Genomic DNA, 22,208 nt, shown 5'->3' on the forward strand with positions numbered 1-22,208 from the left:
ATATTCGTAACATCTCTGACCTCTGGGTTTTTCGCTGTGCCCTCAAGACCCAGGCAGGGCTGTCAAATTGAATGATTTTAAATTGGGTTTTAATTTTGGGTTTTAAAATTCAGCCAAAACTATTTAATGATTTTAATTAATTTTAACTAGGATATTGTATATTTGTATTTTAATTCTAGCTGTACACCGCCCTGAGTCCTTCGGGAGAATGGGCGGTATATAAATAAAATAATAATAATAATAATAATAATAATTATTATTATTATTATTATGCAAAACATTGGAGCCTGAAATGCCTGCATGTTGCTGGATCAAGAGAAGGTATCAAAGCCTGAAAGATAAACAGCAGTATCAGTAGACTGCAAGACCTGGGCCGAGTCCAAAGTTGTTAAGATGTATTTAATGAAAAATTCTCCAGCAATTTACTGCTTGTAGGAACTTGTTTTGAAAAATAGACACAGTTTAAAGATGTTATCACAGTGTGTGTGACAGCTGTACAATACTCCAAATGAAAACCTGGACTGATCAAGACTGGTTTGATGAAAACCAAGACCATCTCAGCAGCCCTCAGTTCAAGGACAAGGCCTATGCAGACTGGCAGAATGATCCATCACCTATCTCAAAGAAAGTTTAAGTTTAAACACCTGCAATTTCACCTTGCAGGTGGAACTGTAAGAAATGAAGGACAAGTGGTGGCAGAGAAAAACTTAGTAGGTATAACATGCATGTTAGCAATTCCTCAGCACTATAAAAGCAATTTATGGTCCTTTTAAATCAGAATGCTCCCCCTTTGTTGTCCTCTGATGGGTTGAGCCTGATCAAAGTCCAGGAAGGATTGAAAAACCGCTGAGCTGAACATTTTTCCAACCTATTCAATAGCCTGTCTACATTTGACCCTCATGTCATCTTATAGCAAACTCTTCAGCTGCTTGGATACAGGCCACTCTCTATTGATGAGATCAAGAAATTCACAGATGAATTCAAATAAAGCTACAGGATAGGGTTGCATTTCTGTTGAGATCTACAAAGCACTAGACCAAAATGCCTTACAGATATTCGAAGACAATGTGGAAGATATCTTGATTGAGTTCCCCAGACTTATGGTCTTGGGGTGACTTCAATCTGTCATCCCTGGACTTTTTTTTTTTTTTTAATTTGATTTATATGCCGCCCTTCTCCGGAGACTCAGGGCGGCTTACAATGTGCTCAGCAATAGCCTTCATCCTTTTGTATATTTATACAAAGTCAGCTTATTGCCCCCACAAACTGGGTCCTCAATTTACCTACCTTAGAAAGGATGGAAGGCTGAGTCAACCTTGAGCCTTTGGCGAGATTCGAACCTGCAGTAATTGCAGGCATCTGGTCTTAATAACCAGCTTAATAACAGGGTGGCTTAGACCACTGTACTACCAAGACTTGACCTCAGAGGGAGAAATCAGGCCATAGCAGAAAACATGCTTCTTCTTGACTACTTTAATTAGCAGATGGGCTTTGTAGCAGGCCTTTTCCACTGGCAAGAATGGAGTGGGTTTGTCTGAGGTCCCATGCCATGTAGGATTTTAAGGTAAAAATCAATACCTTGAATTGGATCCAGAAGTAAACTGGTAACCAATGCACCCTGGGTAGTAACAATGTTACATGTGCAGCCCTAGGAGCTCCCAGGATTATGCATGCCACTGCATTCTGAACCAACTGCAGCTTCCAAATACCCTTCAAAAATAGTCCCATTGTAGAGCATGAAAATGCACCAAAGATGGCTAGAGCACCATGGGAGGAAAGCTAAGAATGACTCCAACCAAAACATTATTATTTTTCCAGTCTTATTGCATCTGCAGTGTTGCCTAATGGCTCTGGACACACGACTTCTGTTCAAAGAGCAGGAGGGCCTTTATGCAACTTTGCGTTGTGCATCAGTTGCACCCTTATATGGATCCTGATGCCCCGTGCATGGCCACTCACGCCCTAGTCATCTCTTGGTTGGATTACTAAAATGCTCTCTACAATGGGACTATTCTTGAAGGGTATTTGGAAGCTGCAGCTGGTGCAGAAGCTTTTATGTGCAACGATAGTGATCTACAGTTGATATTGATTCTCAGATACTACTATGCTCTTTGACCTGACTAGCACCCTGGACAGAACTGAAGTGCTTTACCAACCCATGCTCAATATCACCCCTGTAAAATAAAAAAATCACTATTGACAACACCCAGCTGACAAATGTAAACAACTTAAAGCATCATTTTGAGTGATAGGACTTTGTTAAGTAAATTTACCCCAGAATCAATAAGAGTAGCCAAATTTTGGGGCAACTGTGTTTTAAGTGCTCAATCAACCCTACAGCTATATCATGGGTGTCAAACTCGCAATGTCATGTTGCCATCACGTGATGTTTCCCCCTTCCTGGAGCTGGGGTGGGTGTGGCCTGCGTGTGATGCATTCGGCCCACGGCCCGCCAGTTTGACACTCCTAATCTATATCTACACAAAGCTGAAAATCTACAGAGTTGTGATTGTAAACCCTGGGCTCTGGATCAACAATGCATCGGACAACTGGAGAAATTTCACATGCACACTCTGTTCTAACCTTGGTATTCCTTAGCAAGACTATGTCTCCAACCTGGAGATCTTGGATTGTATGAAATCTACCAGCATTGCGTCCCTAATAATCAGAGCCCTAATTCAATGGGTGGGACACATCGTCAGAATGGATGACCACTGTATATATCTTTACCTGCTCTGTTCTGGAGACTAGGAAGTGACTTCCTGGTAATCCATGCAAGTACTACAAAGACTGTGAAGGAAATCCTCTGCCACTGTGACACTGGCTAAGGGAATTAGAAGATGTGACTGCTGACAGAACCCACTAGTCAGTCTTGTGCTACAGAGCCTTCACTGGCTTTGAAGATAGGCACTGCCAAAAACTGATAGAAAACTGTGAGTGGCATCACAGAATAAGACCCACATTTATTATAACAATGGATTTCTAATACTCCCATTGTGCTAGAGCCTGTGATTCCAGACTGGGACTGCAGAGCCACCTCTGTGTCCCCAAGTGAACTGCACAATATTGTATCTTCTTCTACTCCAAAGGACTATCTATGTGTGAGACATATTTTTGAATAAACTCGGCAATCTTGATGCAATACTATGCTTTAGGAAAAACGAGAACTTTTCTAGTGAGAATGTCTTGTTAAGATCTAAGAAACATAAAAAATTTTTGAGGTCTTCCAGAAGATCATTTGTACTTAGCAAAAGGATTAAGCAAGGAGAATTCAGGATTTCTGCATTTAATCCCAAAGCTAGCTGTGTACTAAACTTAGAATGCTTATTTTGGAATGAAATATGCTCACGGCAGATGCTGAAATTTAAGGCATTTCTGTTCCTTACAGCTTGTAATTTTACCCCTTCCCAGTTCCATAAGTGCAATTTTTTATTTTCTACTCTTTTCCTGCAGACGTGGTCAATGAAAAACTGATGGTCATCTTGAAACTGACAACGTCTTCCACACGAACAGATCTCCTTTTAAAACAAAATTTGTAATCCTTTTGTAATTAATGGCTTTGATTCCCTCTTATTGGCTTCACTAATGGCAAATAGTGTTGGTGTTACTTCAGTTGAAAAAGTAGTCCAAGTTCAAATACTTTTCTTTATTAAACCTGATAGAGCCTGCAGAAAAAAAATAAAGAAGTCTGTCTTAATAACTTTCTTCTTTCCAAAATTTCTGTTGCTAAGCAAGACAGTTTTTGAGTTTTACCCCATTTTACAATGTTTTTTTTTGACACAGTTGTTAAGTGAATCACTGAAGTTAAATTAGTAACACGGTTGTAATAAGTGAATCTGACTTCCCCATTGACTTGTTTGTCAGAAGGTCACAAAAGGTGATCATATGATCCTCAGACACTGCAGCTGTCATAAATATGAGTCAGTTGCCAAGCATCTGAATTTTAATCACATGACCCTGAGGATGCTGCAACAGTCATAAGGGTGAAAAATGGCCATAAAAATGGTCACTTTTTTCAGTGCGATGTGATTTTGAACAGTCACTAAATGGACTATTGTTAAGTCAAGGACTACCTGTATAGAGTATCTTTAATCTTTCATCTCATTTAGGCCTCAATTCTTTGTATAAATAGTTTTTCCGATTCATTGGAATTTAGTTTGATTCAATTCAATGTTGGGGTTTTTTTTTCTGCTCCACAACAGGCTATTCATTTTGACCAGCAAAATTGGATATAGTGTGTTAATAGATCCTCTTTCATTTGAGGCTGCATAGCGTGTCCTTCTCAAGGCTGCAAATAAGATTCCTTCAAATTGACAAATTTGATATTTTTTCCCTCTAAATTGTACCCAATCCAGATTTGTCCGATCATATCTCTTTACCTTGGTCTCACTTGCTCCTCATATTTTGATAACAGATATAGCCCAAATTACAGTTCTTGTGATGTTCAAAATTTACTGGATTCAAGAAATCCAGCTTTAGCTTTTTGGGATTTCTTATTGACTACAAGGTGCTCAGGTTTTTTGAGCCAATCTTTTAAAATCTTTTTTTTAATAAAATTGAACCTATTTTTCTATAGGTGGCATAGAACAACATTGCAACAATTTTCTATATTTTCAGAGAAGCCTAAACTCACTCCAAAACTATCCTTGGCATCCTCTGGGATTGAATAATTCAAAACAGTGGTTCATTTTGTTTCCAGTCTGGCTTGCTTTTGGTTGCAGGTTGGCCTCTTATAATTACCAACATTCCAGCAAGTTCATTACTGGTGGTTGTCACTTAATGACCATTTGCTTAGTGACCATCAAAGTTACAATAGATCCTCTCCAAATCTTCATATGACCCAGTTCCAGCACTTCCCAGGGCTGCACATACCCTGCAGTCACACAACCACTTTTGGGTGGCTGGCAACCAACTCATCTTTATGGCTTTTTGGTAGTTTGCAGCCTTTTCACCCATAAAATTACATTAATTTGCTTAATGACCGTGGTGTTCACTTAATGAAAGCAGCATATGCTTAAAGAGCACTGCAAAAAATGTTGTAAAATCGGATCTGGTTATGTGGGTGCCTCAACTTATAACCATCATGATTTATAATTAAAATTCCAGGTTCCATTATAGTTGTAAATTGAGGACTACCTGTAAACAAAATCATTTTTGAAGTGCAAAAGTTTCTGTTCCTGGATGAGCATAGGCAGGACTTTGCTAGGAACCTTATGTCTTTATCACTCATAGATGGAGTCTTTCCTGTTCATTTTTCTGTCAATTCTGCTGATTATAAAAGCTCCCAAATGGCTATTTCAGGTATAAACACAGTTCACTAATGGTTAAGACAGTCATGGTTGTCAGCATTTATATATATATTTTTCCTTGAAAATATTTTCTCCATTTCCTGTGATAAGATGTATCTTCATATTTAGGTCAGTGGCAGCTCTGTGTCCTCAATCAGACCATGAAGCAATTAGAGATTACTAAATTTGATTGCAAAAGCCATCATGAAGTCCTTTAGTAATTCCCACTGCCCTTTTAATAATTTTCTACACTAATTCCCTGGTTCTTTACATCAAAGATAGCTTTTGTTATGGTTGTTAGCTGAGCATAGTGTACTGTACTGATGAAATAATTGCTGTTTGGGTACTTAACCCTCCACCTAATCTTCCATAAGGTTGAGTTGTTTGAGCTAAGTTAATTGTTGGAATGTTCTGAGTTAATCCAACTTTTCAAAAATTAATTTTCTTTAAAATTAAATACGATAGACAAGTGATTGTGCCATATACAAGATACATCTGGGAAAAATAAGGTTTACATGCATTAGAGCTGGGCAGTTCTTTGGATTCTAAGGCTAAAGGTGATTCAGAATGATTAGGTACACATACACACATCCAAAACTGTATCTAAAAGTCCTTGAATTAAACTTGATCTTTGAATTAAACTTGTCTTTGTTCAGGAAAATAGATACTGTTGATTTAAGGAGTTGCAAACAGATTGTATGCGCCCTCAAAATCCAAAGCAGCATTTTGTCTTCAAATTCAAAAAATTCCCAAGTCCTATTTATGCTTCAGGAGGAAAACTGTTTTTATTTTTTGGGTTAGTAAACATGTCTACAAATAATACAAACCAAGGGAAAATTTATTTTAATTGAAATGATATCTGAGGACTTTTGTAAATGACAACAGTAAAGCTGGATGAAGTTATTTTTAGACTGTTAACACTGAATTGAGGTGACTCATTTAGTAAGGTTTTCAAAATGAATTAGTGGCTCAGTTTGTTGCACAAATATAACATACATGATGGTTTAAACTATGCTAAGGTTTTACAATTATGTAAACTGGGTAATATCGCTAGATAACTTCTTTTCTAAAAATGATAGTATGTTCACTTAAATGTTAAATAAATAAAAATGTTCGTGTGTTTTTTGTAGCCACAAATCTTTTAGAACTTTAAAAGATTTGTTTTGTCCTTTTGTTTTATCCTTCCAGTGAAATCCTTAAAGACCTTAACAAAATTCTTTTATATACCCAGTAATAAAAAAATGATCCAAATCCATTTTCTGGTTCAATGGCTGTACATCTCCTTTAGGGAATAAATTATTTATCAATTCTATTTGTATGTTCATGTTCTATTTCTCCATATCATTGCTTGTCACGTTAAATCTCCCTTCAGACTAATCACAGAATTATTCATTTCAGTATGTTCTTGTTCTATAGCTTCATTACAACATACTATCCATTTTATCAAGAAGTTTGTCTATTTTCAAATAGATTAACAAAAAATATGTTTAATTGCTTCTGTTATAAAATTCTGCTCTATTCTTTTCTTTATCCTCTAGCTCTCTCTTCTGTCCAGAAGAACACATAAAACCCATGTTATTATCTGGTTATTTATTTGGTTTACTGGAATTCTTATAATAATAATTATTCATTTATCATTACTTCTGTATAAAGATTCATATATTTATTATTTGTAGTAAAGTGTTAATGTAACTATTTAGAAATAAGAGGGTGATTTTTGTCGTTGGACTGGATCCTGCTTGTGGTGAATTACCTACTGTGTTTTCCCAAAAATAAGACTCTATCTTATATTTTTTTGAACCCTGAAATAAGCGCTTGGCCTTATTGCCATGCGTTCAAAAGCCCAACTGGGCTTATTATCAGGGGATGTCTTATTTTGGGGGAAACAGGGTATGCATGTGGCTCTTCCCTGATTTTCAGAAGAAGTCTGATGATGAAACAGAATAATAAATGCCTAGAATGCTGTTAGAGGAGGACAAAGGGTTTAGCTTGACTGAGCATTGATAAAGAGATTTTCTTAAATATTCCCATTGGCAGGCTCAAAATGAGGATAAGATATCTGTCCCGGCCCTCCTTGATCTCCAAGTGGCCTTTGGTACCTTGGCTCCCAATAGTCTTCTATATCTAATTGAAGATACTAGATACCACCTAAAGCGGTCCACATGGCAAAGGATCAGCCTGCCACCCATTGTTTCTGCCCACCACACCAGGTCCAGTAGCAAAGGCATGCTCCAGGTCCTATCATCAAACGGGGTCATCTTGTTGAACTTTTGAGATGTGCCTGCCCTGTGGAACTGCATTTCCCTAGAGATCCATAAGTCTTTGAAGGCCTGGCTGTTTCCCAGGAATGCAGGCCAGGCAATTAGATCAGCTCTGTTGGTAATGTGACTTTTTTGGTTGGAAGGTTACTTTTTATAAGGTGTCATGGTCTTATATTGTTATGGTGGTTTGAATCTTTGTACACGACTCAGAGTCACTGTTCTGAAATGGACAGTTCTGTAAATCAAATAAATACATAAATAAATCTACCAATGCACTGTGTATGGCCATCTAAACTACAGTTTCTTGAGGTGAATTCAGGATAGACTGCTTGAATCTCATAGAATAACGTCTGACTACCTGACATTTCCAAAATGGATGAAACTGGTCATCTGGTGCCTGCCCCTGGTAGTCTGTGTAACTAGTTTCAAACTCAGTATTAACATCCATAGTATTGTGCACAGTTAATTAGTAAAATATGAAAAATGATGAACCCTCGAGTCCAATTTTTGAGAGCCAGTATGATATAGTGACAAGGAGTTGGGCTAGAAACAGTAAACCATGAATTGTAGTCCTCCTTTGAACATAAAAACCAGCTGGATGATTTTGGGCCAGTCATTCTCTCTCAGTCCAACCCAAATCATTTTCCCTGTGGTGAGCAAAATAGAAGGCAGAAGCATTAGATAATGCATGCTGTTTTGAGTTGACTAGAAGTAAAATGAGATAAAAATATAATAAATAATCACATAAGCTTGCAGGAGACAATCACTTGAGGCCAAAAAAAGATTAACTTAACAAGAAAAGGATTATAAAACAAAGATGGACTACAATCCTCATAGCACAATACTTGAACAAATTTCTTACAATGGAATGACAATCCCATTTTGCTAAAGGCATTTTCTCTCTTTCCTTCAATCTGTCACTTTCATTTTCTTTTCATTCCTTTCCCCTACTTATCCCACTGACAGAACTACCTCAGTCTACCCAGCCTTTGACTCTCCTCAACCATCAACGGCATATCCTTATTCAGCAGATTCCAAAGCCCATTAAACCATACCTTTGTTTTATGTATTTATCATATATATTTAAGGGGTGGGTAGGTGTATCTTGGCTATGTATTTAAGTGAAGATATGAAGAAATGTATTAACTTAGATTATGTGTGACTCACTCAAAATAAGTAGTAAAGAACAAGGATTTGGTTTGGAAGATTTCAACTTGCTCAGCATATGGAAAATTACAAGAATAAGACCTCTAAGAAGACTTAACAAGAATTGATTCGGAGAACACAAAGTGTTTCTTAGAACTAGAGGTGGTTGCCAGGTGAACTGGATGAAGCAATAGCACTCCAGGTACAAAGTATTTAGGCGTATAGGGAGTATGACCAGATAAGACTAGCATAGGCTTACTAGAAGTCATAAACAACGGTTTAATAGTATTTTGGAGCTATTGCATAGTATTCTGAAAAACAAGTCTCTTTACCATTTTAATGTGACATTCTAGAACAGATCTTGTAACTTTTTCAGTATATATCATGGTGGCTATAACTCTTAAACTATCTGTAAGTACTTCAGAAGTCTCATGTTGCTGTGTATCTGTAGCATAGGAGAAATTTTAGGGAAGTTATCCTTTAAATCTTCAAGATTCATGGAATAGTTGTAGATTTTGACCAAGAAGGTACAGAAGGGATACAGTGATCCACTGCCATAGTGTTGGGCAAACATTCTGAATATGAATCTTATATGGAGTAAATATGGAAGACCTCTTAAATAGAAAGCATGACATTTGAGACATACTATGGTATTTGAATTCTACTCAAGTATTCTTAGTAATATTAATAGGTTATAGTTGAGCCTCCATTTTTTGATATTGTTAGAGTGAAATGGCAAACAATGTATTTTCACACATAAGACTTAAATAATACTCAAGCTGCTTGTACTATTTATTAACATCTGCTGCTTGCACATGTCAAAAAGAAAATGGTAAAGAAACATTTGTAATATGCAAATAAGCAATTCAGCAAATATATATATTCAACTTTTCAAACCTAATTGTAGTAAGATCCTCATTAAACTTTTCTGTGAAAAAACACCCACTACATCTGGTAACATATAAGCCTCACTTATTTTCTTCAAGAAGTTGTACGCTCTTGCTGCTATGCATAATTCCTTGGCCAGCCAAGTTTCATCCTAGCTGTTAATGGCAAAGATTGTTTTTGTTGTTAATATTAACATATTTATTTCTTCATATGTTGACTGTTGTGCTACTGGTTTTGAGAATATTTTCTTCTCCAAATTTCAGATTAGGTGGAACTGTATCTGCATACAAGATAGTGCCAGATGAGATAGAAGAAATCAAGGTATAGTGTTAATTATGCTACTGCTCAATTCTTTATTATATTTGTAAATAATATATAATTATGAACATAATATCATAATTCTTAATTTAACTAGTAAATGTTTTAGTATTTGAATGTATTTTACTTCCACATGTTAAAGTCCTTTTTAACGAAATCACAATGATTCTTGCATTAGTGAAATTAAGTGCTTCTTTTAACAACTAGTATAATATTGGGATATAAGAGTTAATATTCTTTATTTTACTTATATTTCTGCAAAATTAGATTTAAATATCAATTAATGAGTTGAACAATTGATTTATACAATCTATACAGATAGTCCTCGACTTAAAACAGTTCATTTAATGATTGTTCGAAGTTACAACATCACTGAAAAAAGTGACATGATCATTTTTCAGTTATGACCATTGCAGCATCCCCATGTTCATGTAATCAAAATTTGGATGCTTGGCAACTGGTTCATATTTATGATGGTTGCAGTGTCCCTGGATCATGTGAACACCTTTTGCGACCTTCTGACAAGCAAAAGAGGAAGCCAGATTCACTTAACAACCGGGTTACTAACTTAACAACTGCAGTGATTCAATTAACAACTGTGGCAAGAAAAGTCATAAAACAGGGCAAAATTCACTTAACAATTGTCTCACTTAGCAACAGATTTTGGGCTCAACTGTGGTTGTAGGTTGAGGACTACCTGTAATTGATATACCAGTATATGATTGATATATATTTAAATAGTTATGTGGATTGTGTCTTTACTCAATTAAACAGCACAAATGTAAGCTAACAAATGTAAGCTAATTTAAAAGTTAGGTTTGGGTAATATAATTTGCATTAATTTCTTTTCTCTGAAATTAAATATGTATGTCTTCACCATAAAGTCCACACTATTACACATCAGTCAAGATAAATATGTTTTTGCTTCAAAGATAACATAAATTACCAATAAAGGAGAACATTTGTAGGTCAGGGTTGAAATGAAGGGTCTCTGAGCTTGGTTGTTTTCTTGCAGATGTTTCATTACCCAAACTAGGTAACATCATCAGTGCTAGTCTAACAGTTCTAATGCAAGTAAAACAGTGTTAATATAATAGTGCTAATCTAATCTGATTAACACTAAACAGTGTTAATCATGTAAATTATGAATAGAATTTTATAGCATACATGCTGCTGAAGAGATCCATACAAATGCACTGCAACAGAGAGAGTCAGAAGTCAACACTTTTTCTTCCTCCCCTCCTCACTTTTCTTTCCCCTTTTCCTCCCCATTGTGTCTTATTATTTGCTTTCATATTTTTGTATCTTATTCTATAATCTAATGAAAAATGATTTTTAAAAAAGAGATCCACACAAAAGCTTATGAATGGAAAACTTAGTTCTAAGAAATTTTCCAAATACACATTTGTGAAATCAGAAAACCATTCTTATTAATTAAATCATGTTGCCTATTTACATTTAAAGTGTGCACAAGATCCTGCTACCTCCATTAAAGGATTATATATGAAATTAGTGGATGGATAACATGGAAATGTATTTTCCTAACAGTGGGACCATACCTATGGAATGATGTCCTCTTCAAAATTAGCTCACCTGTTTCTCTTTCTTCAGTGCTAACCTAAGCCATTGCCCTGCTGCTTCTAAACAGTTTTGTAATTAATTTTTGGTTTTAAACTTCTTCATTTCACTGACATATATTTTAATAATATTTGCTTCATATGGCTTTTAATGTTAATGTTACTGTTAGTAACAGTTTACCTTTGTAAACCACTCAGAGAATTTTATCAGGCAAAAAGGTGTAACAATAGCAACAATAATGTAGTACAAATTTTTCACAGTACAAGAAATTGTAGAAAGAAGTATGTGTGTGTGTATGTGTGTGTGTGTGTGTGTGTGTGTGTGTAAAACACTTCAGTGAAAATGTTGAAATCTATACAGAGACTCCTGGACCCCAGTACGCAAAAATATTATAGCTTTTTTTTAGTTTAACTAGAGAACCAATGTTTTGTTTGAAGATTATATTTTATTATTTCATGAACAAATATTTTATTAATAATTCCATATTATTTAATTCCCTAAAAATTTCAGGGTTATGTATTTTTATTCTTAATATGAGGTTTTGTATTGTTATATGTTTCTATGGAAACAGGCTACAGTATTTAAAGGAAATAATTGATTAGCAGCTGCTTGGATACTAGTAGTGTATCTTATTAACTCTTCTTATCTTGAATTTGATATGCTAGGTATATCCATATACTTGATTTTGTTACTGCCTTAATTTATTTTTTAGAGCTTGCACAATACACCGAATTGTAAGCTAGTTGAACAGGCTAGGTTCATAGAACAAACTAAACCATAATATTTAATATTAAAATTAAAAGTTACTAAGGCTAAATAAAACAGGTTTAATATATAAAATTTTTAACTATTTTGTTAAAGAGTATTTGGTAATGCACTGTAGCCAAAATTAAACTGACAAAAACTTGTAAAAGTAATTGAGGGCAAGTTCAAGACATAGTGATATCTAACAATTTGGCATTATTATCTGAGTTGCTCTGACTTGCAACTCTGGAAACATAGTTGCATTAATATTTAGCAGAATGTGCTTTCTCCCTATCTATTTTTATGGTACAGGAAAATTATTTTTACAAACTGACACTAGTTTAATTACTGTTTCCTATGAGAAAAATATTGTCTTGCCAGAGATTATTGGCATCCATCCCAGCAACATGTTTAAGAGTAATATTTTTTTGGAGTTATCAAAACTATTACTCCAAGATATCATATATTTCTTAATGTTATGTCATCTTGGACTACACTTCTGTATCAGTTACATTCTAAGTATTGAATAAAATATTAACAGTGACTGAGTTTGTAGATATTGTAACTCTATACATATTAACATATGAATCTGGCCTATTTATGAAATAGCTGTATAACTTCTTTAATATGGAAAGATTGCATCTGTGCCTGACAATTGGAAGAATGTTAACCACTTCTTCCCCTTTTTGGACACATACATATATAAAATTTAATACAGAAATTTCTCACACTTTCTTTAAATATTGATTTGATGCTCCCAAATTTTATAATTCTTATTATTTTATTGTAATTATATGTGTAGATTATTTAGAAAATAATTGTTTTCATTTATTTATTTATTAAATGTATATGCCGCCCACCTTCCTATCCAAGTTTTAAGCTATCATATCAAAAATCAGTGTTGTCAAAAAGTAATTCTGTCAGATATGTTTTAATGACAAATCCAAGTATGGTTTTTTCCCCTTGGTATTAAGATTCAGGCAGGTTCAAATGGACAATCTAACCAGTAATCTTCAAGGCTGGCATCCTGTAGGTATGTTGGACTGCAACTAAGAATTGTAGTCCAGCTCATTTGAAAGGCATCATCTTGAAAAAGGGTGATTTATGCTCACACCATCATAATACTGACTGAATGTGCTCTGAATATTAGATGACATGAAGAACTAAAAAAAAAAATATTGAGAAGCAATCTCAAAAGGCAAGAAAAAGTTATTCTCCCCAAATATTTCCCTTATTGATCAGGAAGTTAACTAAAGTAATCTTAACATCTAGCATTGAACATTCAGATTTTTTTTTTATTTTGCCCCACAATAGTTTGTGATATTCAACAGATACTAGGTTAGTATCAACAATAAATCTAGAATAATCATTTCTCATTCTAATCTGAAATTATTCAGGCGTGAGTTTTTGGCACAAATAGCTTTAACGATGAACATAACATTATATAGAACAAGAGTATTATTTTAAATTGTTTTATTTGTTGTAAATAATTTTTTTTAGTTTTTTAATATAATTTCTTATAGAGTTATATGGCAGATTTAATAAGAGCATCTTGGTTTGAGTAAATTATCACTTTATCAGTTTAAATACTAAATTATTAAATCTACTTCAGCCAAACCAAAATATTAACTTTATTTTTTCTATCAGGTTCTTTTGTTTTAAAGCAATTTATGTCTGTACATCTCCAAGCACCAGCTTAGCAGCAAATTTCAATAATGTGGTTATACAAATGGTGTATACTATTTCAGGCTTGATAGAAATTGCAAGGTATGGCATTTTTCAGGATTATGTCATCCTGCACATGTTATTACGTATAGACAAATGATTTTAATGCACATTAGACAGATTCAGAATTAGTTCGGGAGCTACAATCTATTTTGAACAGTTATAGTTCAAACTGCTCTTTATCACTTATAAATCTTGTCATGACATAGGGCTATGTTATTGGAAGTATCATCTAATTCCTAGGGTTTCTTTCCCATGGTAAGATTTGGCAGGGTTGGAATATAATGCCATCTGAATGACATTATTCCATTCCAATGTTTTCTGAAAAGATATTTTCCCAGATTTCCATGTACTACTGCCCTAATAATATTCTAGAAGTCCTTAAAACTCTTGACTGTTCTTCTTGGCCTTAAGGTTTATTGCATGTAGTATCCCTGATTGCTTGTTTAAGATGTGGTTTGTCTGGACATATGTCCTTATTTTTATTTTTTATTTATTTTTTAATAAAAAATGAGCTGTACAAAGTTGTTCTAGAGTTAGGCGGCTCAAACCAAATTAATAAATGCAGTGCTAAAATGGTTTTCAGAACACTGGAGCATGCTTTTTGATAATTGAATGTAAACAAACTTATATGTTTCTCCTGATGATTAAAGATCCAAATACTAGCCTGTCAGCCCTTTGAAGTAGATCAGATCAGGAAACTGACTCTGAGGAAGATTAGACCTACACTTTATGGAGATAATAACAACAGAATCTTGCACATCTGATTATGCTTTTCTTCTTCTCCCTGTTATATCACAGTGAGTCAGGAAGGCTGCAACTTTGGTCTCTTTCTTAATACTACCAGCATTTCTAGGTTTAAGGAATGTTTTGGTCCTGTGTTATGTAACTGTTTTTGACTATTTGCTTCAGTGCTATTTCTATGACTCTCTATATGCCTATTTAGAAATTCAACTCCCACATACTGCTCTTCTCCAAAATTGACATAAGTTTGACCTATATGAAGTTTCTAAATGTAATGGGAAAATTAGCAGCATGAAATGAGAACACAGTATAGATTCAGATATAGAATGAGAGGTTTATAATGGAAGAGTGTTTACAAGAATGAACTGCTCATGTAATTCTCAATAGTGAATTATTCAGGAATTAACAATTGCAAACTTCCTGGTTTGCTGTAGTCTGTAGATCCACAATGGGTCTTTTTGCCAACAACTGGAGTAGTGTTATTTGCAAACTACCCTCTGCAGTTTGCAAAATATTTAAGTAGGTAACCAACAATGGAACACTGCTATTTCTGTCATGTTGCAAAACACAGTTTATATTAGTGCATCATGTCATTAGAGATAAATTAACTTACACATATAGGGCCTTGATTTGGAGAACACACTTAACTGTTTTCCAAATCACAGAGTATAATTTGCATAGTACAAATTCTTTAGATTCATAAATATCTAAATTGGAACCAATACTTTTTAATTTGCTTATAAATTATCTGACATCAGGGTGAACATGAATTAGTTAGGCTTTCTAGCAACATCAAATTATTCTAGTGGTGCATTTGAAATCGACCATGAAGAGTACTACAAAGGCATATTTCCAAACTGGGTGAATAAGATTTGAGCCAGTAAGTATAATTTAATGCAATGTATAGTTTACATTAGGTTATATATATTTGAACAAAAAGTCTGAATTTTCACATACACAGAGTCTAAACAGAAGAGATGGACTAGGAAAAGAAGTTATGAAAAGGGCTCATTTATTTTTACTTTGCATCATATTCAATAAAATGATGATTCAGTAAAATGACAATTCTTATCCCAGTATGTTACTAGGAATCACAAAATGGAATTGAAAATAAAATGCTGCTGATGTACCAGTGCTTTTATATGAATCTGTGATATATTGTTTACATTGTTGTTCCGATACTGAGAAATGTTAGGAACTGAACAATATCTCAAAATAGGTAGAAATTCTGTGTTGTTTGTTAATCATGCATGTTATAGAGTATTAGTTTTCAAACTTTGTTCCGTGGAACCCTCGGATTCCACAAAGACTTGAAGGGGATCTGTGGGACTAAGGGGGAAGGAAACCTCACGATGGATTAAGCAAACAAACAAACAAAAAATCCAACACAGTGTAAGCCATCTGCTCTTACCTTGAGATTGATCTTCCTCTCTCAATTACTATACATTAGCAGCATTTGCAAGCATCCATTCAGGAGGCTACTGGCTACCTTTCTGTTGTCACATACATGAACACAAAACTCCTTGTCTATTCCCAAACTCCAGCAAACCTTCTAACTCTTAAGAGCAATTGAGGGACATATTTCCTTCACTTCATACTGCAGACAGTATTTGTGTCTCCAAGAGATCTGTTTAATAAGATCTCTTCCTCTGTACACCTACTTAGGAGTAAGCTTCATTAACACAAGTGGGAATTAATAAAGAATTGCATGTGTATTTCAAATCTCTTTAGCTTTGAATTTCCTCTGGGAATCATATTGTCAAAGGAAAGCTGGCAGAAGGACATTCATTGGGTGTTCAAGTGGCTTCGGCCAAGCATTCAAAATGGAAAAAAAATCATGTTGTCAAGACAGATTTGAGATATGTGCCCTTCCACACATGCATACCAGTTTTATATAGGCTTTTTATGAGGCCCATAAATATGTATGTGACATGAATATTTTTCCAGATATGGATAACTGGTTACAAACTAGTACAACTGCAAATAGTACAGAAAAGGAAGGGGGTAAAGGGGGGGGGGATAGAAAAAGCTAAATAAATGCCAAGGCTGCTGATATTGTTGCCGCTTCTTAAAGCACAAGTTTTAAGAAATTAAAATTAGTTGATTTTGTATTGCAAACAATATTTCCTAATGTAGAACATATTAATTGCTGGTGAGAGTTTTTAAAACTGATGTACTGAAATTGCTACTTTAGCACTGGGTATGCCATTTGCAACAACATATATTTATAAGAGAACTTTTCGTTTCTACACAGCAATAAAAAACAAGTGTGGAAATAGGCTAAATAATAGAAGAAATCTACACTTACACGTAACACTAATTGCTCCAGATATTGAACTTTTATCCAAAGAACAACCCAATCCCAGTAATTGAACATTGATTTGTTTATTTAAGCATTAATATTCCAAATAATTGTGAAATTCAAGTATGTATGTATGTATTTATGTATGTATGTATGTATTTATTTATTTATTTAATTAATTAATTTTATATGTGTATGTGTGCTTTTGAGTTAGTGTTGACTCCTGGTGATGTGAACAACTCCATGCAGTTTTCTTCGCAAGATTTTTGGAAGATGTTTGCCATTGCCTTCTTTCTAGGGATAAGAGAAAGAAGTCACGATCTCCTAGCTTCTAATGCAGTACCTTTAAACACAACAGACAGGCTCTCTGTTTGAAAATTGGTAATTTTGCATTTACAATAAAGAGTTCACTTTTCGTTTTATTATTAATTTTCTGTCACTAGTGCATTGCCTATTGATCAGGGTGCCAGGATTTTTCAGTTTCAGAACTCCTGCTGTTGAAAATGGGAGCTTTTTAAATCTTTATTTTAGAAAAATTAGAATTTAGAATCTATTAAAAAGTTATGTTATGCTTAGAAAAACAATGGAAATCATTTATGTGGGGATAGCTACAAATTGTTGTGATTTTAAATTGAGCCCAGACAAATTCTGGAACATACAGCAATAATTATGGTTTCTAGTTTTGATGGCTGAACTAACCCCTAAATAAGGAAGCATGCCTTAAATACCAGTTGCTAAGGAACCACACTGGAAGAAGGCTATCATTCTTATATCCTGGATATGAGCTGTGTGTAATACAAAATGCTGGACTAAATCAGCTTCTGGTGTTAAGCACGGGAAAATCAGGAAGTTCAGGCACTTCAAAAGAATATGTAAGTTTATTGCAAGCTTATGGTCTCTATAAGAATCTGAACTAATGGTTAAGGCAAAGAGATTGTAGATAATGGAATTCAAGGTGGTCTGACTCAGATCTCTTTTGGGTGTGAAGGGATTCAAGACTGATGGCCCCTTGAGCTCAGCCTGGTCACCTCTTGCAGAAGGACTATCAACTGGAAGAAAGATGCAGTCATCTGAATGAATTAAAAGGGGACAAAGAGTCTTAATTCATGTGAATTAATTAGAAAAATAATATTATGGCTTAAAACAAGATGTAAAATAAAGCCAAAAGTGGTAGGTGTTGGGGGAAAAGAGAGTGGGAGAAAGAAGTAAAAACAGGAAATGAGACTCTATAATAATTTCCAAAGTTGATCTTGCTTCATTAAATATAAAAAAAATCCTTTCAGACTGGACTTAGAATTTGTTTTTTTTAACATCCAATTGCTTCTATTCACTTTGAAAAGCATGTATTTTGAAACCTGTAATGTTCCAGGAGGATAATTTGTGCTTCGTAAAAAAAGTTTTAAAGGCATGGTTTCACCCTATAGAAATTATATGGTAGCAACTTAATGAGATGCAAAAATTGGCAATTCAAATAATTTATTCCAGATTTTTTTTCATGAGTATTTCAGGTGGGAACACTTTCCTGGATGGAAGAACTTGTAGTGACTCACCAAATTGACCTATTAGAGCTCTTAAATATGTAAAGGAATATGACTAGTATAATTTTATGTCCCTACTAGACAGTCCATGGTCATTGTTTCAGGGATATTTCCTTACCTAAATAGAGAAACAAAATGACCATGGGTGAGTAAAAAAAAATCAGTGGGAGCAGAAGTGATTTTTGACTTCCTGCTGTCTTCCACATTGATTTTATTTGTGGGAAGCTGACAGGGACCATTGGAAATCTTCCTTCCTTCCCTCCCTTCCTGTTCCTTATTCCCTCTTTCCTTTCTTCTTCCTCCTTCCCTCCCCAACCCAGCAGCAGCCATTTATGTGCCTATTTACAATTCCAACTTTCTTCCAGCTTCCCCACTGACTTGTGTGAGTGGTTCGCAAGAGGTGCTACACAAGTCAGGGATGGTAAACAGGTGCCACAGAGGTCAGGAAGGTTGCATGAGAGATGCTGCACTTGTCAGAAAAAGCAGTTGGAATGATACGGGTCACGAAGAGTACATGGGAGTGCACGTGTGGTGACAAGTTAGTCAGGAAAGACATGGGTTAGGAAGAATGTGCAGGGTTGTACTCTGTAGATTGGGAAGGGTATGCAAGGGCTGTGACTCAGGTCAATAAGAATGTGTACAAGAGGTTCAGCACAGGTTGGAGACTTTCCCAAGGAACTTGCAACCAACCCTGCCAGTTTCCCATAAGCACAGACTTTACTTGTGAGAAGCTGGCAGGGAGCATTGGCAATCATAATCAAGTTTACACTTCCTGCCCGACACCACAGCAATGGTTGAAGATATTTATTTTGGTTACTCACATAAAATAATAACTATACTAATTTCACAACAAAACTAGGGGTAAAGTTTGATTAAGAGCTTCTATATGAATTTCCCTTTATCAACTTTCATGTGGATACATGCTATTTAGTTGTTACTTTACTTCTCACCTTTTAATATGGACATGTATTCAGACGGCCATACTTGATGCTTCCTTCGCAACAGGGTTTTAGATTTGTGCAAAAGCACTTTAAATTAGGGCTTTGCAACATCTGTTGGCATGAGTGAAGCACTCCTCATTGAATAGTAAAGCAATTGCATTTCCTTGAAGGGTTAGTGCAATTGCTCTGAAAGCTTTTTCCATTTTTCTCTGCCATCATGTACACATGCAGCTATTTTACTTCATTTGTAGTCCTAGTTAGTGTTTTGAATTGAAACAGTGATCGTATTATCAGAAATGAACATGGTAAAGATATGCTTAATGCACTGCTTTCTATATTTTTTACTCTGTATTTGGTTCATTAGTATATCTACGTAAAAACAGGAAAGAACAAAATCCAGGCAACATTTTATTTCCAAATCCTAATCATTTAAATATTTAAACTACTGCTACATTTGTTGGTATTCTGATCTTTGTTATATTGTTATTGTTGGAATTATCAATATTATTCAAGATTAATTATACTATTGGTGATTTTTTTACTGTCCTGGTATTATTTTCAAATCATTTTCCCATTAGTTATTTCAGTGTATACTCAGTTTTAGTCTACTTCTTGATGTCTTTAAAACTATTTTCTGTGTCTCTGAAAACAGAGCTGTTTTAGTCTATGTGTTGCAGTTCTCTGTGATTGCCCATGACAGAGACCTAAAATGAAGCTGATAGAAAGCAGCAATAAGCCTTCTGAATCACTGGAAAGTGTGGACTCTTTTAAATGCAATTGTTGTGATGCCAGCCTGCATTCACAAGAATGACAGTCTACTTACCAGACTAGGAATACACATTTCTTCATCTCAAGCAGAATTAACATTGGGAAAACCATGTCTTCTGTCACATAAAGGCAGATGTCCCAATACTTCCCTTTTGCTGAATTTAAGAGATTTGAACTCTTTACATTAAAGCACATCTCCAGGGACATGAAGCAAAAAGCTCCTTTATCTGAGCAGGAAAAACTGGGTATTTTTCTGTCTCCCCAACAATTCTTATAAACAGCTAAAACTTTCCCAAGAAACTAGGAAAGGTTCATGGAAAAGAATCACTGGATTTTGCTTTGAAATTCAGGGAAATAAACAACTCCCCAGTCTCGAACTACCTTCTGATTTTCCTCAGGGCAGTCTATCTTTCAGATTGCTTCTTTTTTGCTTTTTGGGCTTTACCTCTTCTTTATTCAGCCCTTTCCTCACAAGGCCTATAGGGTTTCCTGGCAGTCATCTTTTCTTCCTTTTTTCTTCCCTCTTATCCAGAACTTCTCTTTGATTGGCAGTTGGGCTGCCCTGATGATGGGGGAGGTCAAGAGGAAAGGGGAAGGAAGGAGCACAGATCCTTACATTCCACTCAGGTAGTCTGCCCTTCCAAAAATACCATAAAGCTCAGTAATGGACTATCTATTGTATTCTTCAAGATAACTCTGAAAATTGGTTGATAAAATATGTGTAGGAAATGACCAGGCTGAGCCTGAAGGAGGGGTCAAACATGTCATCAGTCATGAGTCCCTGCGTGCCCACAAGAGATCTAAATCCAGCCCACCTTGAATTCCTTTCTATTCTTAACTCCCACTAATTTCCCTTGAAGTTCAGGTTTTTGTAGAGAGCTTAAGCTTGCAATATATCTTTATACTCATTTGAACTGCCTGAATCTCCTGATTTCCCCAGCACTTGATAATATGTACCAAATTCGAAGGTGACAGAAAATTGGAAAGAACAACTAATTCTCTAGAAGATAGAAATAAAATTCAAAATAATTTTAATAGCTTAGCCTTAGAAAAATGTTTAAAATGTCAATGAAATTTACAGAGAGAAATGCAGTTTTTCACTTAGTACTTGTGATAAAAATGTAGTTGATTATAAAAGATTCACAATTACTTATGAGCAGTCCTTGCACTTACAACTGTCATAGCATCCCTGTGGTCACATGATCATGATTCAGGCACTTGGCAACTGTTGCATATTTACAAGAGTTACAGCATCCTGCAGTCACATGCTCACTATTTGCAACCATCCCAGATTGTTTCAGACAAGCAAAGCTAATGGAAAAAGTTGGCTGGAAAGGTTGCAAGTCAATCATGTAATATTTTGCTGAATAGAATAGAATAGAATAGAATAGAATAGAATAGAATAGAATAGAATAGAATAGAATAGAACAGAACAGAACAGAACAGAACAGAACAGAACAGAACAGAACAGAACAGAACAGAATAGAATAGAATAGAATAGAATTCTTTATTGGCCAAGTGTGATTGGACACACAAGGAATTTGTCTCGGAGTACATAAAAGAAAAGATACATTTGTCAAGAATCATAAGGTACAACACTTAATGATAGTCATAGGGAAACAGTCAATATAAATCTTAAGGATACCAGCAACAATGACTGCATCACTTAATAATGAAATTTCCTGTTTCTGTTGTGGTACTAAGACAAGGACTATCTGTATTCTAATTTATTCTACATTGGTCAAACATCACATCAAATAATTGTGTCAAATTTGGAGTATCACATCAAGAAGGATTAAGATCAAGTGGCATATCTTTGAAAGAGGAAAAGGAGTGAGAGTAAATATAGGATTAAAAGAAGTCTGGTAAAGATATATTGATGGAATCGGGAATACTTAGCCTTGAAGAGACTGAGAGTGGTTATGAAAGCCATCTTCAAGTAACTGAAAAGGTTCTAACTATAAGAA

General features: G+C 35.0%; 1 protein-coding gene across 11 annotated transcripts in view; it reads left to right on the top strand.

Annotated features, from left to right (window-relative positions):
* GPHN (gephyrin) overlaps positions 1 to 22,208 on the top strand; it is a 242,592-nt gene that overhangs the window by 57,331 nt on the left and 163,053 nt on the right. For all 11 annotated transcript variants that reach the window (XM_070937712.1, XM_070937721.1, XM_070937660.1 and 8 more), the window contains exon 3: positions 9,847 to 9,904. In XM_070937712.1, coding sequence (XP_070793813.1) covers positions 9,847 to 9,904 — 58 coding nt within the window. The remainder of the gene's footprint in view (positions 1 to 9,846; positions 9,905 to 22,208) is intronic.

This window comes from Pituophis catenifer, unplaced genomic scaffold (genome assembly GCF_029215685.1).
Source record: "Pituophis catenifer annectens isolate HBS135680 unplaced genomic scaffold, rPitCat1.0.hap2 SCAF_1, whole genome shotgun sequence".
NCBI classification, from domain to species: domain Eukaryota; kingdom Metazoa; phylum Chordata; class Lepidosauria; order Squamata; family Colubridae; genus Pituophis; species Pituophis catenifer.